Source organism: Heloderma suspectum, chromosome 7 (assembly GCF_057233095.1).
Source record: "Heloderma suspectum isolate Gila_16-S chromosome 7, 16-S_ref, whole genome shotgun sequence".
Classification (NCBI taxonomy): Eukaryota; Metazoa; Chordata; class Lepidosauria; order Squamata; family Helodermatidae; genus Heloderma; species Heloderma suspectum.
The window spans coordinates 67,773,577-67,793,818 of NC_139464.1; the positions used below are offsets into that span (position 1 = coordinate 67,773,577).

The 20,242-nt window shown below is 40.7% G+C and overlaps 1 protein-coding gene across 1 annotated transcript; it reads right to left on the reverse strand.

Moving 5' to 3' along the window:
* Window positions 1–1,297: 1,297 nt before the first annotated feature.
* TMEM19 (transmembrane protein 19) lies at window positions 1,298–18,846 on the reverse strand. Its single transcript, XM_084810485.1, has 7 exons — window positions 18,712–18,846; window positions 14,909–15,062; window positions 11,525–11,638; window positions 9,374–9,511; window positions 8,668–8,919; window positions 6,573–6,782; window positions 1,298–5,813 (listed from the first exon to the last, which is right to left on the reverse strand). The coding sequence occupies exons 2-7, from the start codon at window positions 15,039–15,041 to the stop codon at window positions 5,650–5,652; spliced, it is 1,011 nt and encodes a 336-aa protein (XP_084666611.1). The 5' UTR covers window positions 15,042–15,062; window positions 18,712–18,846; the 3' UTR covers window positions 1,298–5,649.
* Window positions 18,847–20,242: the final 1,396 nt, after the last annotated feature.

Below are 20,242 nucleotides of genomic sequence, written 5' to 3' on the forward strand. Positions count from 1 at the left end.
TAATTATCAAACATTCTGCATCTACACCCCTGCCCCACATTCTGAAGTATATTAAATACTTCTTCCAAATTAAATCTGGGCACAAATGGCCTCTAGAAGTACTCCATGCTATTTGTGGGCAGAGAAATGGGGACACACACACACACACACACACAATTTCACCACATTTCTCCAGGGAGAGGAGACATTCTCAACCATTTCTCACAGGTAGGGCTCAGCATTGGCGGGGTTGTAGCACAGCTTCTTTCTTTTGGCATATGGGTTTTTGTTTTGTGTGTTTGCTGCCACTGCAAATGGCAACAGCATCAACTGTGTTGGCAAGGTGCCCCCCCTTTGTGTCCACCACAATGCAGGTGTGAGGGGGGCAATGTTGTATCTAGTTCCAGGGAAGAAGTGGAGCTAGTGCTGTGCCTGTGACATTTGTCCCTAAATCTCCCTAAAGTTTTCTTCCCCATGAAAGAGGCTTCTGTTTTTCTGCTTCTTTCTCAGGGTGCTTTATAATGTATTTATAATGTATTTTAGTGATATCCATTCTTTATATGACTTGTTTCTTGAAGACATCACAGGATGCTTACTGATCAGCACTGTGAATGGCCAGCTTCTGCTGCATACCTCGAGATTTTATTTTCCAGAGCTCAAGTCTTGAAAATGTCACCATTACTAGGTAAGAGACACCCAATCAAGCTGCAGCAGGAGATAGAAAATAGGGCCATTTTATGAGCTCTGCTGAAGACCAGCTCCGTTGAGCTCCTCCTTTCCCTGAACCACTTCCAACTGCTCATTATAAGAACTACTATTTAACAACTGGTGCCTGAGTTTGCTCTTTTCTTTTTCTTTCCTTTTGTCTTGTGTCTTTTATATTGTAAGCCTGCAGCAGGAACTGTCTTGTTTTTCCTGATCATATGTAAGCCACTCTGGGAGCCTTTTTGGCTGAAGGGCAGAGTAAAAACCTTTAAATAAATACATTTGTTTTCATCCACACTGCAGTATATTCCAATGTAAAGTTTTGGAATTTTTCTCTGTGGAAAATGTCGTGTCAAATTCAAAATGTGCACACAGAATAGCTTAAAGCACAATCAATTTCACATGCAGGAGACCTTTACTGATTTTTGTATTTATTAGGGCAGGGGGAGAACTACTTTTCACTGTCTAGACAAGTTAAGGATGTTCTATACTATTTGTCTGTCCACTGACATAGGTTACAAGAGAAAAGAATATTGGACTTTTTACAGATGTGCGATAAATGGTCCACCTCTCAAAACGGGTAGATTTGGTTTTCAATAATGATTCCAAGATAATGAAAAGGGTTGTCTCTTGTCTTTATTGGTGGTAGTCAAGGCACGAACAGAATTTATTAAGACAAATGTGGTTACAACTTACAACTTGATGGTGTCACAAATGTCTGAATGTTCTCAAAGCAATTGCTCATTCAATTTTATTTCAATTTATATTTCTTAAGTTTTTCTCTAATGGCTAATCAATAAAAACACTGGATGTCATTTTCAAGTCAGATTTAATTGAACAAGTTTCTGAAATTATACTAGGCCCCATCTGGATAAGAAATTATCTATCTGCCCATGCAGTACAGATAGCTGCTGCCCCATTTTTCTCAAAGTAAGGACTCAGATGCAAAGAAAATACCCGATTTAGTGAAACCACTACTCAGACATTGGGAGAGCAATCCTATGGCCCTGAGACAGTATGGGGGGCTGTAGGATAGTTTGGATTCCTGGAACCAAGGTCAGAGACATCGTGCTGACCTCAGACACTGGAGTCCAAGCTCTCCACTGGTGCAGAGAGAACCACACCTGCTGCCTCTCTGAGATGACCTCGGAGGGAAGGGAAAAGGGGACAGCTTATGCTATAATCTCAGGCTTCCCCACCATCCATCCCTCCCCCTCCCCAGTGCCTCAGCTAGATGGGCAAAAACACTCATCTAGTCAAAATGCAGAGTGGGGTGAGCGTGGAGGTGATCGCCTCTACCGCCTCCAAGCTCAAGAGGCTTACAGCTATCACCACAGGACTGCACCCCAAATATCTCAGTCCACTTATCCTCCTCCCTTTTATAACTTGCTCTCACTTTCATGCTTTCTCTGTTCTAGCAATGGCTAGAGTGTGTAGGTCATCAGAGGCAACAACCTCAGCCATCTCTTTTCTAGTTCCATCAACTTATCTTCTTGTATTGCCTTAAATTAGCACTTTACATTTCTCCTTTTCATCCCTTTTGCCATATTCCCATAACGGCCCAACAATCTAGGCTGGCTATTATGCAATATTAGTGTCACTAATTATAAAATAAACACTCCAAGTGTAAGAAACCTGACAACACTGAATTAGAACAGTTAAATATTTTGTTTACAAAGTTTATAATGCTTGAAGGTATAGTTATGCCAGTGAGTTCTTCAAAACAAACATATAACCGTCTATTTTTCAAGAACAACAATATCAGTTATATCTGATAGTCTATGGACCCCTGGTGTAATTCCATTTCAGCTATGGAAAGACTTCCTTAAGTACTCCTGTAGACATAACACATTCTAATGACAATTTAGAGACTGATAATGTTGAGAAATAGTTTCACTTTCCTGAGTGGCTAAATTCATTCAGTGGTCTACTGGTTGGTAAAGGCAAAATAGCCCACTAAATTCATGGGTTGAGAGTGAGGTAATCCCTCTGAAAAGGAGAAATAATTACATGTATGTCAAATGTTTCCCCCAATTTTAGCTAACTTAACCATATCAAGAATTGGTTAGTTTTCACCTGATTTTTCCACCCTTCCCAGGACCAGTCGCGAAACACTCTTCCCAATGTATAGATACTCCCATGACTGGTCACCAAATAAACAATAGATGCAGCCACAGCAGAAGTAAATCAGGAAGTGAATGCAACAGTATATATACAAAAATGCTGTACACAATTTAAAGGCACAGTACTCATCAAAGAAGGTTTATAGAAATGCTGACAAATCAATCTGTTAATTTAAGCCTGCAGGGGCTAATGATTTGAGAGTGAATATCCAAAATGCCGCCCTCTGTGGCAAAAATCTATCCACATCAGTCCTGTTATCCAAGTGTGATCTAAACCGTTCAACCACAAAAATGAGAAATCCTCCCATTGATGTAACTTGCCAATCGCATGGGACCCAAGGGGGCATCTATAACCTTATTCTTGATTTTGCTATAATGTTCAGACATCCTTCATGACCTAAGAGTCCGCCCACATATATGCACCTACAGGTGCATATTGCAACAGAAATCACATGAGTGGTGTTACAATTGGACACATGTCACAATTTGAAATGCTGACATCCACAAGATGAATGAATTCCTGGATTTGAAGAGACTGAGGATAGTTAATACAGTATCCACATTTAAAGTGGCCTCTAATCTCTTAATTGTAAGAACTTGTGTTGGAAAAATTAGAATGTACCAAAAGGTCCTTAAAATATATAGTTTTGCGATAGCTTACCAGTGGTATATTAGAACAACCTGGTAGATCATTCACTAGATGCCAGTGTTTTCTAATAATCTTATTAATCAAGAAGGATAGTGAAGAATATTGCATAGAAAAAAAATACCCTTGGTGTGGAATGAACAGGTCATCTGGTAAACAGTTGTTTGATGTGGGATCCTATCTGCTCTCTGTAGTTGGCAAGTTACAGAAATGGGAGGATTTCTTTTTTTTTGTGATTGAACGGTTTAGATCACACTTGGATAACAGTGTGATTATCTCACTCTCAACCCATGAATTTAGTGGGCTATTTTGTTTTTTCCGACCAGTAGATCACTGACAGAATTTAGCCACTCAGCAAAGTGAAGCTATTTCTCAACATTATCAGTCTCTGTAAATTATCATTAGAATGTGTTGTCTACAGGAGTACTTAAGGAAGACTTTCCATAGCTGAAACGGAATTACACCAGGGGTCTGTAGACTGTCAGATACAACTGATATTGTTGTTCTTGTAAAATAGACTGTTAACAAGTTATATGGTTGTTTTGAAGAACTAACTGGCAGAACTAATTGGCATAATCAAGCATTATAAATTTTGTAAAAATCATAATAATTAGCTGGTCTAGTGCAGCGTTGTCAGGGTTCTTACACTTGGAGTGTTTATTTTGAATAGATTAGTGTCACCAACATGTTGCTTTGGGGTGTTCACTTTATTGTGCTCTGTGTTACACTATTGAAAGCTCTCTCTATTGAATATTGCACAGAAACCAAGTGCCTGTTGTATGAAAGAGTGCATTTCAAGGCATTTAGTGTTTTGCTGAGCAATGTTTTAAAAATATCCTTGCACTTTGCCTTTTCATTTCAGTACTATTGTCAGTGGGAACTCATAGAAAGATTTGGAACTACCATTTGAAAATATAGACAACATTTGCATGGATAGTATCTGAAAACCAATCTGTTGGCATATCCTCTTTGTAGTATCAGTTAGCCTCCTACACTGTTTCTTAATATTTAATCCAAAGTAGAAGTGTTAGCATCTGTGGTTTACGCAAAACCTCAGTAAACACACAAATGTAAGATTACAGAAAACAGATCTATTTGAAAACAAAGTAGATGAATCAAAAGTACACTGAAGCGTATTTTACAGTGCCCACAATAAAACTTACCAATATACAGTTGTACTACTTGGAAGTTTTTTCACCAGCACAAGAGAAATTTTGTATTGATTACAACTTTTACCCAAATTCATCCCTCTTTCTATGTAAAGATGAACCGTCTGCAAGCTCAACAATCCAGCTCTAGATTGTGTCTGTTACATGGTCAAGCAAGAACTGTATTTCCTGATGACTGAAGTCCAACTGCAGGCTATTGCCACCCTCATGTTCAAAAACACAGAACTACTTGGAATGCAAGAATGCACTTTGTTCAATATGCCAGGATAAAAACACTGCTAATAACTACAGACATTGGCCAAAACAAGTATTCTTATGTTCTAAACATTAGATTTTTAAATTCAATAAATTAAATCTTTAAACTTTAGTCATCAATAATTATTATTAGATCTCATGGCAGCGCTAATAAAAATAGCACACATGCTTTCAAAAGCCAATATTTTATTTGTGTTCTACTGTAAAAAAAAAAAAAACATTTGATTTTATAGAGTCATTCACCTGAGACCAAATAGTGTTGTCACTTCCCCAACACCCTTTAACAGCACAGGAAGTACACCTTACAAAAGAAATACAACGCAAGACTTCTGAACCCTACTACAGAGGAATAATGTAGAAGTTGGTCAAATGTTAAGATCCATTGCTTCGTTTGATGAATGTAGTGATAGTCTGTCACAGGTTAATATTTTAGTTTCCCTATTTCCTACTCCCCGAATTGCTAGATCATGGGGAATGAACTGAGATCAAGTATCCAAACTTGTAAATGTACTGATTCAAATACTTCAAGTGAGAATTGTATTCTATTACAGAAGAAGTAAGGTCAAATCAATACTGTTTATTTCAGTCCATTTTGCCTGCAAGAACTGCAGATGCTGTTGGAATTGTAGTTTTAATAGCCTGATGACTCCTCACGCTTCCATAACAGTTGCAGGAAAACACATTCCAGTCCAGAGTTATAAAAGTACCTTGTGGAGAATTCTTTAGGTCACAGCTTGTTTGAATAAAATGTGTGGGAGTCAATACCTTGACTTCACCCTCTTGGCCAAAATCCCCATGCTGCTCCAGGTAACAACAAAGCAATGACTACAGAGGAGAAGAGATTCACTGCATTGTTATCTAGGATAGGTTTTCCAGATATGTGCTTTACATCTTCTGTCTGATGGTTGACAACCATTCCAGTACGTGTATCGAAACCTGCAAGAAGTAAATATAACAACTAGCTGTGGAGGACGTTCTCCTCCAATAATTAGGATGCACGTCATCAAATGAATGTGTATGAACAGCCACAAATGAGAACTATTAGCAATAAGACACTCAACATTGCTTTCAATAAAAGCACGGACATTTAAAACACTCAAAATGCAGAATCTATTCTACACTTTAAATCAATTTGATTACTTTTCATCAGCAGCCAGTAATTATATTTGTACAGGACTTAAGGCTGCAATCCTTTACACACTTATGTGGGAATAAATCCCATTTAACTCAATGGCCCAATTGGCTCCATGGCCATTCTGCGTCCATCAAGCAAAATTTTATTCCTTTTTTGCATTAAAACATTTCTAGGGGTCGAAGGAACAACATCCTCCTGGTCATGCAGTCTGGTTGCTTACATTTCCATTTCTGTTTGCCAAACCAGAGCGCACAATTCCCCAATCTCTGAATCTTGTTGGTAGGGCTGGAAAAGATATTCCCACTGCTTAGGCACTAGACATGGACCAGCATTTTTTCAGGGCTACTGCTTGAAATCCCAACGATGCAACAATATAACCCAGCACAAAAAGGGGATTTCCAAGGTATTTCAGGTAGTCAGAAATTTAAATATACTTGAAGTCACTGTGAATTACAAGCTTTGAAGTAAGCCTATCCTATCATTATCAAAAACTATCCTCTCCCAATAATATAACACCAATTTTATACTAACTTTAAATTAAAAAAGAAAACACAACTTACCGCTGTACTGCATGGTTGCTCCTAAATAAGAATCAACTATAGATCCTAATAAACCAGCAAATCCAGCAAACACAACAACGGGCCATTGTGGAGCAGATATATCCAGATCATTCACAAAGATCAACTGGGAAATGAAGTAAGCTACACCTACTAATGTGCCACCAAGCAGACTTGCGATTAGGCCCACTAAAGTAACACCACCATTGGTACCTAAAAGAAATGTTAAAAATCAAACAGAATTGGCATTCTAAACTATTCAGCACATGCATTCAATGGAGAAGAAAGAAAATAAGCTGTACATTTATTACACACATTTGAACAATGAGATGAAATCTCACTTTAATTTAAAAGAAGAAAAATGAATTCAGACAACATCAATCTTTACTCTTTTTGCAACAGAGCAGTGTTAGAAAGGAATAAGGATAATCTGAATCTTCTTTAAATAATGTTTAACTTGTCTTAAAGAGTCCACAGCAAAAACATAGGACTAGTGTAGACATAACATTTCCAACCAAATAACCGCAATTAAGATATGGAGCTGGCCACAGGCTTGCAAGCTCCTTCCCCTCAAATTTCCCCTGTACCTTTGCTTGTCAGTGTTAACCCCAATGTAGCATTATGCCTGCATTAACACTGGCACTAACCATGGTTGGCAAGCCTGATTCAAACCCTGGTTTAAAGCTAGCCATGGTTGGCGTTATTATCAGTGTAGACATAATGGTATACCATGGTTACCACTGAAAAAGGAACTGAGGGGGGAATTCAAATGGAAGAAGAGAGGAGAAAGAATACCAAATCAACAACTCACTCCTGATCTGTTATCACAGTTATGAAATCAGGAATGTTAAGTCTTCGCCAGCCCATTGAAGCAAATAGCAATGGCAGTATTTATTTTGACCACACGCAAAGTGTAGTTACCTTGAAAGATCTGATCAGTTGCAAGGATGGGCAATTTGCTAGCACAGATAAAGATTGCCAGAATGTAACTATCAAAATTCAGGGCAAGTCAATTAAAAAAACTGAACACAGAAAATGATCTTGAAAGACTAAGATAAAATTGAGGATGTGAACAGGGCTCTCTTCATAAAAACATGCCACTTTTTGATTGAGCAATCCTATGCATGTCTACCTAAAAGTAAATCCCACTGAGTTCAATGGGAGTTAATCCCAGATAAATGTGTACAGGAACATAGGAATCTGCCTTATACCAAGTCAGACTCTTGGTTCATCTAGCCTAATATAATCAACACTGACTGGCAGCAGTTCTACAGGGTTTCAGGCAGGATTCTTTTCCTAGCCCTACCTGGAGAAGCTGGGGACTGAACCTGGGACCTTCTGCATGCAAACCAGCTGCTTGACCACTAAGCCGTGGCCCCTCTTCCTAATACAGGATTGCAACCTTAAGCACATTTTGTAGAAAGGCAGGAGAATGAGGTGACCAATGTAGAATCTATACTGATGTCAACATTAATTTATTGTCTGGGTGATTAAACCACTGGACAAAAGTTCAGCAATTCAGTCAAAGCTCTTCCCTCAGCTGTGCTCACAACAAAATGGCTATCAGCCTCTTCAAAAACTGCATTATTCAGGTGTCAGCCAAGATTAAAGAGCAATGTACTCTGTTTCAGAAAAGCAGATGTTTCAAATATTGTGCTTTTCTATATATAAAATAATAAAATTTAAAATATTTCCCAGTCCTAGAAGACAGTTATATTTGAGAATTGTAATATTGGTATATTTCAAGAATATACCAATGAAGTGAATGGGTACATCTACAAGTCTGCATAAAATCATACCCCCAATGAAAAAGAAAGACCCACAAGCTGCCATAACTCCTCCCATTATTTTTAGGCAGTCTGCCCAGTTAAGTTGTGGTGTCACTGAAACAAATGCAGGGGAATCTGATGACAGCGGGCGAAGTTACAGTTAAGCTAGTACAAAACAGTCTTTTCAGGCCAAATTTAAGGCTACATGAGCTGCACTCAATATAGATCTTTAAGGTATCCCAGGCCACAGAAAGGAATTTAGTAGACTGTTGATTGCCCAGTCATTAAACTAAGACGGTTTTTGAAGCCAAAAGCAGAAATTGTCTTACCTACTGGAACTTTTCTCCAAGTTGTTATCAACCAAGGTTCATGATTCATGGCAGTGCCAATCTCTGAAGCCCATGTGTCCCCGGCACAGCAGGCCAAAGCACCAAGTAGTGACAAGCACATCCAAGATGCTGTATACTGTTTAGAGAAGTCTATTGGAATTTCACCTGGTCCATTTTCGATCATGTATAACAGAGCCAATTCTGCAGGTACACCACCATTGCAGAACACTTGCACCCAATTTCTTTGCCCACCTATGTACAAATAGAGAAGTCACAAGTTCTTAAGAGAAATCTGGCACATAGTACTACCCCTAAAAGCATGCAGTAAAAGCACAAGTTACTCATTGGAAAGATGGTGGCAAATTTTTTTTACATAGGTTTAGATCCAGAGATTTGCCCAGGGGCAGACAGAAGCTGACTTTCCAACCACCTCTACCAGCTCCAAGAACCCCTAATTCCTGATTTTCCATAAATCCTCCTTCCTCCTCAGTAGGGTCCCCTGACCCCCAGGGGAGCATTTCCAGTGTGCTCTGGGAGCTGGCAGAAAGAGGAGGGGATTGGAAAGTCAGCTTTCACCTGCCCCTGTGGCGGCATTGGAACTCTGGATCCAATCCATAGTGTATAGTTCATTCTGTGTACATCCTTACTGCTTTAAAGTCAAAATTCAATTGTCTATTATCATTAAAAAAAAATCTTTAAGTCTTACCTTCTTTGTATTCAGAATCTATTCGCTTCTTTACGTTGCCTTTCCACTTGGTTAATTTGGAGGAAGTAATGAAAAACATGAGCATGGCAATGAAAAAGCTGTAATTTGCAACAGTGAGGATAAATCCAACTATTAAACCTGAGAGGGGGGAGGGAGGAAGTGACAAGTTACTTTGTCTGATAATTTACTGCAAGGCAATTAAATCACAAGTTAGTTCTTGACTCTGAAAATTGGTATGCAGGTTAAATCATTCAAATGGGCTGGGGCAGGGGGAAGAATCCAGAGATGTATCCTCTTTGGTTTTCATTACACAGCCAATAACGATAGGAAAAACTAACACTCACCTATGCAACTGATGAGATAGGAAAATGTGCTATAAAGACTAAATATTCTCACATACAAGTGTAACCTGCAACAAAAATGAAGACCAGCCACACCTTCTTTCAGGATACTGCACCCCATTCCTCCTTCTCCCTAGTTTTTCATTTCCCGCTCCCCCAACACAGAATTATGTGGCTACTGAGCATGCTCAGTCCTTATTGGGCTGTTTTGCCCATTTGGTTTCTTTTTTATAAAGACTTTTTTCTTCTACTTTTGTAAACCTTGTGATTCAACCAAGCATGGGCATCTTCCATCTTGTTTTTCAGGAGCCCCGTTTTGGTAACAGAGCCATCATAACTTAGCAAATTAGTTCACTATTAGCATATATAAAGGACCAGCTGCTCCAGATACGTGCTTTCCCCTTCCCTTCCCATTCCTTTTTTCTTTTGTATCAGGAAAATACAAAAAATATGTGAGTCTGTAGGCAGGGATGCCTTATCTTTTAAGATCTGTACAGCACTGGGAAAATGTGAGTATAAAAACAACAACACCTATTTCATTATCTTTGGGCAGCAGCAGGATACTTTCAAAATATAGGAATTTATATAATGACTTCACAGACATTTGGACTGGACTAGATTTTCAGTTCTGTTCATGTCCTCTCTTCCCATTTTTATTTCTATTCTTATCTCTCTTCCTCCCACATATGCCTCTGTGCCATAGAACACACTGATCACATGGCTGGAAGCATCTCCCCATCTCAGTACCCATGGAATGCATCCAGACCAGCATTTGTTACACCATTCATTTCAGTTTTGACTGGCACAAGTCTTCATGCATCTCTCATCCATAAATTTCTTTTCTCTTCAGTACTATAGATTTTGGTATGTCCCCTCTTGCTGAATTTGTACAAAATTGCCATAAATATCTCCAATGAATTAGATCCCATTTATACTTATGTTTATACACAAACACATACACACACATTGCAAACTTAAAGGGTGAGAAATCTTCAAATGGGATAATGACATAGTCAAGATTAGCTTCTGCTAAAAAGAATCAGATGAAATTAAAGTTTTCAGGTAAACAAGTGCACATGCTAATGGTACAATTCACTACTGGGGATGGGGGAGTACTCCTATAAAAGGATGAGAGGCAGAATAATGGCCAGGAAAAGAGAGAGAAAGCGCACACTTTTCAGGAGGAAAGGCACAGAAGTGGATATATTCTAGGAGGCAATATGGACTGCACATCCCTCCTCACCAAATTGCCATTAACAGAATGCCTAGAATAGTTCCCCCCCCCCAATTTCTCTTCTCTGTTAAGACCCAATTCATTCACAAAATTCTTCAGATGGTCTTCTAGTGCCACCAAACTTTTCACTACATCATCATTCTCAATCAATAAACCTTTTCCTATCTCCAGCTCAAATAGTCTGCAGCTCTTCTTGCCAAGGACCACATCTCATCAACGTTACATACCACATCTAGCTCACTGTTGGTGTCGGCACTGAATTTGCTAACACCACATTTTAGTCAAAACAATTTTACCATTTACACTAGTTAGGTTCCATTGCCTTCAAATCAGCTGGACAATATGTGTATCATTTATGAGTGGATTATCCCTGCTGTGGCAGTAACTTCAGAATGTAGTGGAGACACTGTATTACTTGCAAAGTAGCTTACACACACAAGTAAAATAAAACAGCATAATAATATTAAAGCCAAAAGTAATACATAGTAATACTTAATGTTCCACTAAAGGATGGGGGGGAAGTCAATACATCTCTAAAAATATATGCACAACCAAAATTAAAATGCAGAAGCATACCTCCCATTGCTCCACCATGATCAAGGCTCTTTTTCTTTAATCCTCGTGAAGCAATTATCAGCGGAATTAAGATTGAAAAAAGCCAACGCCATGGAGAAATGGGTCGTAAAGTACCTAAAAAGGTTGTAAAGAACAATGTTTAGCAGTGTGTCAAAAGTGTCAGAAAAGCAAGATTACATTATACACTTCATAACAATCTTAAATTGTTTAAGAATGCTCAACTGCCTAAGGGTCACAGCTCATAATGCTTTTTTGTTGTTGCACATTTTAAAATGCAGTCACTTTGAAATGTCTTCCTTCATTTCTTTATGTAAACAACTGAATTGATTTTTCCTTTGGTTCATTCTCTGCACTTTAAAAATATGTTTTAGGATTCAAGCCACCATAAAGAGCTGTTCCACTTGTGCATGGGGGCTTTCAAGTTCCTCTCTCAAAAAGCTCCTGCCCAATGACTGGAAGTGTTCCAGAGGCACCCTATAAGACATAAATTGGAAGCAAGTTTTGCCCCTTCCCTGTGCATGAGCAGAAAAGCTTTCTACTTCCACACAAGATGGGTGGGTGGATCTCATTCAAGATCCCTACTACTCTGAGTAGTGCTTAGTCTTGATTATACAGAGGCAATACAAATTAACAAGAGGGACCTACAACAAAATGTTGCAGCATCGAGTGTTGCTGCTCAGCATTCTGGCCAGCCATTCTATTTTTCAGGATAGGCCATTCAATTCCCACTGCCCTCAGTTATCTATCTCCCCACCCTAATAGACCAGCTTTCTGTGGCCACCAAGCATGCTTAGTCCTCACTGGGCTGTTTCGGGGGTTTTCTTCTAACCATAAGGGGGAAAGGTTTTAGACTTCCGCAACCCTCAGTTTTAACCCAGGCCTGATGATCTCTCTCCTTTATGTGGACAGTGCAGTTTTAGTATTTAATAGTTAATAAATAAATAACTATTTATTTATTTGTTACATCTATATCCCACCATTTCCTCCAAGAAACCAAAAGTGGCATACATAATTCTCCTCTCCATTTTATCCTCACAACAACTCTGTGAGGTAGGTCAAGCTGACAGTCAGTATTTCCTGAGTGGCTAAATACAAATATTTCTATTCCAATTCAAATTAAGTATTTGCTGTCACTCCCCTGATCTCGGATTTTGGAAAACTTAAACACATTAGCGAAAGGTCTGTCAGTACAAAAGGCTCCAAGTGCTGCTGCATCTCACCCACCCCACTGATCTTGTGTTCTCCTGTATCTCCTCCACTTCCCTTGAGGCCACTAGCTGATCTCTTCCAATACCAGCGGTCTGTGTTACTCTCAGCGATGAATCAGCTGACTGGTCCTTGGTTTGAGAACCCCTCTGTGTCATCAAAGAGTCTGATGTAGGCCACAGATGCCATGGAACCTTAGGCTATAATTTGCTCAGTTACTTTGGTATCACAGAGACTTCGTGAGTCTTGAGAAAGACAACTGAGGGCAGAACTACACAAGAACCTTAGGCTGACCTAAGATTACCCGGAAAGCTTCATGGCTCAGTGTGTATTTGAACCTTTGTCTCCCCAGTCCAACACTCTAAAAGGTGGGTGAGGGGAGAACATTTCCAGGGGAGGTCTAGTAATCTGTCTCTTCTCCTTCACAATCCCATTTCCTGATCATTTCTCCCCTCAGCCAGAAAAGTGGTTAAAAACAGCCAGGGGATGGTTTTTAAAAGAAAAGCAGTGGGCCATGGAAGAGTCAAGCACCCACTCTCCCCTGAAGTTTCCCACTCCCTCACCCCTGCTTTGCATGTCAGCAGTGAGGGAGACTGAGAAGGCCTGACTCCCACCATTCAGGATACAGATTGTTCTAGTGCCATGGATGTATTCTGACACATGGAAACTACATTCCACTAAGCCTCAGAAATAGCACCCTGGCCCTAAGAGACTCCCAGTCTGAACATCAATAACGATAATGGTGTTTTCCCATCACCTGGATGACTCCCCAAACAGTCCAGGTAGCAGGGACTGTTGTTCAAGCCACACCCCATTCCAAAGCCCCCAGAATTTCTCTTGGTACATGGGAACTATGTTTAGCATTATGCTAACAAGCCTCGGCACACTCAGTAGACTCCCAGATCTCAAAGCAGAATGCAGTCTAACTTGCAAGGAATGGGTTCCATCCTGTCCTGTCCCCGCCACCCTTGCTAGCCTCCATGGAGTCACCCAGTGTGGAGAGCCTATTTTGCCACTGTTCATACTAAAGCCTGCTCAGAAATGTCTAGATGCTTGTGCACACCAATGGTATCATCAGTATTCCCCAGGTCCTTGAAATTTACAAGCAGGCACAGATCCTTAAATGGATATATTTTGGATTGCTGAAAACTTCAGTAAGTGCAGGTACAGTCCAAAATGGTTCTGGCAGGCCTCCAACCCCCAAATTCAGTAATCCTGAATTCTAGTACCATCCCTAGTGACTACACTTGTGCCTATAGTGAATATGCAGGGGTGTTTCATAAGAAAGGTTGTAAGCCAATGGCTGTCATATAGAGAATGTAATGCAGGTGATGAAAGGTCTCTACAAGGAGAAATGCACGCTCTTGCATAGAAATTAGGAGGTGTAATGTTCTGCAATCCAAAACATTGACAGATCTTGAAACATAGTGCAATTACATGCACATCTGTCTGCAGCACCCACAGATCACTGGATTACATCCACCACCTTTAGATTTTTCTGGGCTGAATCCAGGTTTAGCCATGCTTCAAAAATACCCATTGAAATCAATGGGGCAAGTCCGTCATGACTAACTTGTCCCATTAATTTCAGTGGTCTTCTCTAGGTGTGACCAAATCGGGATCCAGCCTATAATCAATAAGTTATTTCTCTGTGTTATTCAACTGGAACTGTAGTCTTTATTAAATATTCTAAAAATATCAGCTACTAAATATTGTGAAGAATTTGTTGACAAATGAACATGTTTTTAACAACATTGGCTTATCCACTCCCTTAATAGGAGTATGCTACAGTATTTCTAGTTAAATATATTAACACTAAGGATGCTATAAAAATAGGTATTTCTTATATTTCAGATGTTAAAATTATTAAAATGTGCTAATTAGTGATACCGAAGGCACAAATCTAACAGATTATTACAAATTTTACAATTATTACAAATATTAATTTATTTTCAAAGGTCTGACAACTGTTTAGCAGTCACATAAAGATACTTCACTTATAAAAATATCTGTAAGGCAACAGTTTATTTGCTATTTTTTGTTCCTGGTGTTGTTTTTCAGAATTTCTCATTAAGAATCATGTTCACATATTAAGAATAGCTATTAAGACTGGTAAAAATCTTGCATCAGTACAGTAAACCATAGCATTTCATAAAATCCAAACCACTTAAACTTTACCATAATATGTGCTTGCAGTCATAGACACAATCCAAAAAGATAAAGAAATACAAATTAGTGCACTCAAGATGATAATATTTGTTATCATTTTGAAAAAATCTTTGTTGAAGTCGTCCCAGGAATAAAATAGCATGGAAAATCCGAGGCTGATTACCTGTGTGTAGAAGAAGCAAGAACATGTTTTCAATTAAGTGTTTAAAAACCTAAGAGTATACATCAGACACCATAGAAATAAAGTAACTCATAAACATGCAATATGGGAATAGTGAAGATTTAGAAAAGAATGCCAGGATAAATAGTTTAATAATGCAAGTTGTCCTTTAGGGCGCTAGTGGGTCTCCTTACCTTCACGAAAATAAAGAAGCAATCCAAGTAGGGTCAAAGGGCCTGGGTGGATGGTGGGGAGAGCCAATAACTCCCGTTTCTGGACTGGCTAGAGACTTGGAGAAGTGATGAAAGCGGGGAGGACACTGACAAGTGTCAGTTCAAGGTTTAATAGCAAAGGCTTAATAGCAAGAGGATGATACTGCCAAGTGGGAATTATTGCGTGTGCACACACACACACACTTACTTTGGTGCTTCTTTTTGAACCACTTACTTTGTTCACATTTTTTGTTGCTTTTCAGTGCTTCTGAACTGGGCAAATGAGTTCCTCCTTTCTCTCGATATTATTTTCCCCTCAGTCCTTTGCAACTGTGTGTAAAGTACCCTATATGAACTCTCGCTTTGTCAATTTCCTTATACCTTACCGGTTCCACTTCCCTGCTCCCTTTGACAGCTAAAACATACAAGGAAATTGACAAGGCAAAACAACACATATCTGTGTACTTCCAATGCACTGATTTTTTTTTTTTTAAGTTGATGAACGAAATGCTCTGAAAAGGGGTAGCAACCAGAGCAGGGCGGTGGCTGGGACAAGTAGACAAGATGGGTTGTGCCACAAAGGACACTAGGATACATGCAGGGAGAGGGCTGAAGGACTGAAGGGGGAACAAACTTTGCCGAGCCACTGCCGATTGTCTGCCGGGAGTAATGTGTAACAACCATCCAGGATAGCTTAGCATTACATGCAACCCAGACCTATATGTGATGGCAGCTATTTGTTTACTCACACATCTGCCTTGTTAACATTAAAACAGGGGAGGTCAAAAGAAGGGCATGGGTGAGGAGAGCTGAACCTCCCCCATCTTATCACCTTGTGGTCTGGTGCTACACTTTTCCCAGCCAGACTAATTATCAGTAGTAGAATCAAGCTGGGAGAAAAGGGCCTGGCATAACAGACCACAAACACCCACACAATTCCTTTTGGAATGGAGTAAATCACACAAAAAGAAAAAAGAAGTAGAAACCACACAAGCCTCAAGTTAACCACCCTCTAGTATACGTTTTGGTGGTGGTGGTGAGGATGGATGTTTATTTTTCCAAATAATTAATACTATGGAAAAGAATGGTTATAGTAGGTAGGAATATCTATGATTAAAATAGATAATAAATTCAAAGTAGATAGTAGAAGCAGTGACAAATATCATTGCTCCATTTATTTTTTGTTTGTCTGCCTATATACTTCCTTATGCATGAATCCAACACATGACCAAACAAGACAGAAATAAAGATACACAAGGGAATGGCAGACTGGTGCAATTATTCAAGGAGAGATGCCAGACTGTCATTTCAAGCAACAAGCTAAAAGGAAACATGTTCCTTATGATGTCCTTACATACTGAAAGGAACACCATCAGAAAGTTAGTACCTTTATAACAAGATTCAGACTCTTGTAACTGCAATGTTTAAATAATTTGTTAGATCAATTAAAAAAAGCTCTTGACTAAAAAAAGGTCCCTCAATTAATAGGGCAGCAGGGTGTGTGTGTGTGTGTGTGTGTGTATATATATATATATATATATTTCAAAACAAGCACTTACAAAAACTATATATAGCAAGCAGCATCTTCAAGAGGCATCCCTACTTTTCTCACACATGCTACAATGTACATGTGAATCTAAAATGATGAACGTATCGTTTTTGCTTCAGAACTCTATCCACATTTAACTGATTAATAGTTAAGTGTTCTTTACTCAGATGAAAATAACTGTAAACCTAAACAGAATTACCATCCAGGATTATGTGTGGAGTTCACTAGCTGCTTCCAGTATGTTCTGGTACTACACACTCTTGGGGGTGGGATCCCCACTGGCATGAAAACAATGTAGAAAGCAAACTATCAGTTAAGGCAAGACCACCCAGGCTAATGTACGCCAGACTGAAATCACACTGAAACCAGTTTAACTGCCACAACCTCCCCTCAAAGAATTCTGGGAATTGTGGTTTTGTGAGAATAAGAACGTTTTACTACAGATTGTTAGCCACTTCCTAGGACTTCGGTTCCCACGATCTTGTTGCTGAGAGCCATAGCAGATAAACAGTTTTAAATCCATCCACTCCATCTTGTGACACCTTACATCTAACAGACTTATTGAAGCACAAGCTTTCATGTACTAGAGTCCGCTCCATGTTTGTTTATTATTCTAATCATTTATATTCCCATCTTTCAGGATACAAATCCTTCCAATGCAGCTTTCAAGTACAATAACAAAAATAAAACAAAATACGAGAATAATATCACCATAAGACAATATCAAAACACAGCAATTTATGAAGGTGCTTCCCACAAAGCAGTTTGAGGTAGATAACCCAGGCGGGGTGGGGACATGAAGGGAAGGGGGCAGTCTAGCTAGAGCAGCCTGCTGAGATGTTCTTCTTTGCCTTTGTGTCTCTCCTGTTCCTTTCCTCTTCATGGCTTGCTTATGCCACCATAAAAAGGTGACCCAAGACTCCATTATCTAAAAATTGGGGGGAGGGGCATGTGTGCCAAAAAAGTAGGGATCAGTTCATCTGGTTTGCAGGCCTTTTAAAGACAACATTGTAAACTGTTCTTAATTGTAAGAGAAAAAAAACTTGTGGAGGGGGAGAAAATTTAGGGGGACAGGTCCACCTAGCCCACCCCTGGCTACAGGTCTGGCCAGCACAGCTCTCCCTCTGGAGTTTTAAACCCGTCTGAATACATGTAGGGCGTCTCTACACCAGCCTAAAATCCTGCATTTAAAACGGGGCTTTCTGCTTCCGTTTTAAATGCAGGATCACAACGACTCCCTTTTTCACCCGCTTCCCCCCTCCTTCTCCCTGTATCTGGGTCCTCCATTATCTTTTATTGATCTCGCTCCTCTTCTTCCGGCTTTAACTCTTTCCACAGGAAAATGAAGCGGAACACGACGGGGTAATTGGACAGCTCATTATCTGCGATCTGTTTAAAAACGGAAGGGCATTTGGCGCAGGAGATGCCCTGGAGGGATAGGGCGTCAGGTAAAGAGTCCGCAAACTTCCATGAAGGAGCAATCTCAATTGCAGGATAAAAGCCCCCCCCCCGGGGGGGGGAGAAGAAAGCCACAATATACACAGGGGGAGGGGCAAAGCAGCCCGTTCCTTCAGGCTTCCCCAACCTGGTGCCCTCCTCAAGTGTTGGACTACAACTCCCGGCATCCCCCAGCCAGCATGGCTGGCTGGGGGATGCCGGGAGTTGTAGTCCAACACTTGAGGAGGGCACCAGGTTGGGGAAAGGCCGCGACTCTGAGCTATCCTGAGGAAGGCGGGACGGGCGACGAAACGATGGAAGGCCAGGCGAGCAGTCGGGGGAGGGCTGCAGCCTCACGGTCGCACCGGTGGAGCGCGGCGGCTGTGCGGGTCTCAGCCCTCGCCTAGCAGCCCCCGAGAGGTTCCTCCACAGCTCTGCTGCTGCTGTTACGCACCTCAGGACCGCTCGGGCCTCGCCTCCCTCCTGCTGACTGTGCTGAGGGGGTGAGAACCGCCCCATCTTCCTCGCCCACGCGCTGCCAGCCGCCGGCCCCGAGCCATCCGCACGGCCGGGAAACCCCACCGCCGTCGCTTTGGGACACCGAGCGGCGCTGGGTCGCTGGAAATCTGAGACTGTAGACTGATACTGTGAAGACTCATGCGCGGCTTCAAGCTTCCGGGTCGATGTCGGCCGGCATGCTCTTCTCTCCCTAGCGGAAGCGGGAACTGCCCATAGAAAGCAATGAAGAGTACCGTAGGGGTGTTTGGGCAGCGGCGTGTCCTCCCAAGAGTAAAATGCTCAGGGATTATTTGATGTGAAACTTAAAAAAAAAAATCTAAACATTAAGGCTGCACTAGGGGACGGCAGAGGATGAGATGGCTAGATAGCATCACCGATGCAATGAATATGAACTTGAGCACACTCCGGGAGAGAGCGCAGGACAGGAAGGCCAGGCGTGCGATGTTCCATGGGGTCACGAAGAGTCGGACACGACTGAACAACAACCTATCGGGGAGTAAGCTCCACTGAAATCAATAAGTGCTTCTGAATAAACATAGATATATATGGTTGCACTCTGAGATGTGCAACGAGGCATTGTATACAACGGTGCTCTGGACTTGGGCTGTGTGCCGGGGGAGACACAGCGGCCTTTGCCACAACCTTGGCTGGAAACCCAAACCTAGCCTCAGCCCCACCTTTAATTTGCGATAGTATCAGTAGGGCCACATTGCAAGGCTGTCGCAAGCCATATGCAGCTGCCTGCAGTATGGGAGAAATAATGGCATTGGTAATTCTGTCCAGGAGAAAAAAGAACGTTAAATAGAATTGGGCAGTTCAGTCTTCCAACATTTTATTTTATTTAATTCATTTAAAATATTTCTTGGCCACCTTTCAGGGCAGAGGCCCTCCCAAGGTGGCTTACAACAATAAAATATATAATGCAGTTTAAATATTAAAAGTGATAAAAAATGTAAAAATAATAAAATCCAACAATTGAAATAATTGAAACCAACAATTAAAACAGCAGTTTTATCTCGGAAGCTAAGCAGCAGTTATATCTCGGAAGCTAAGCAGGGTCAACCCTGGTTAGTATTTATTTATTTATTACATTTATATCCTGCCTTTTTTCCCGTTTCAGGAACCCAAGGCAGCATACATAATCCTTCCATTTTAGCCTCACAACAACAACCCTGTGAGGTAGGTTGGGCTGAGAGTCTGTGACTGGCCCAAAGTCACCCAGTGAGTTTCCATGGCTGAGTGGGGACTAGAACCCGGATCTCCCAGCTCCCAGTCCAACACTTGAGTCACTACACCATGCTGGCTCTCAGTACTTGGATGAGAGACTGCCTGGGAATCAGGCTTCCTGCACTGAGCAGGGGGTTGGACTTGATGGTCTTGTAGGCCCCTTCCAAAGCTATGATTCTATGTGATCTCAACTGAATATTGCATTATCAGAATTAAATTTGATATGCAGAGGACTGGAT

Excerpts from the sequence above, each read along its gene's own strand:
- TMEM19 (XM_084810485.1), bottom strand. The coding sequence starts at position 15,041 with ATGCTATTTTATTCCTGGGACGACTTCAACAAAGATTTTTTCAAAATG. Across the intron at positions 11,639-14,908 it reads GACTGCAAGCACATATTATG|GTACTTTACGACCCATTTCT; the intron begins GTAAAGTTTAAG and ends CAACCTTTTTAG. Across the intron at positions 8,920-9,373 it reads AGATTCTGAATACAAAGAAG|GTGGGCAAAGAAATTGGGTG; the intron begins GTAAGACTTAAA and ends ATTTGTACATAG.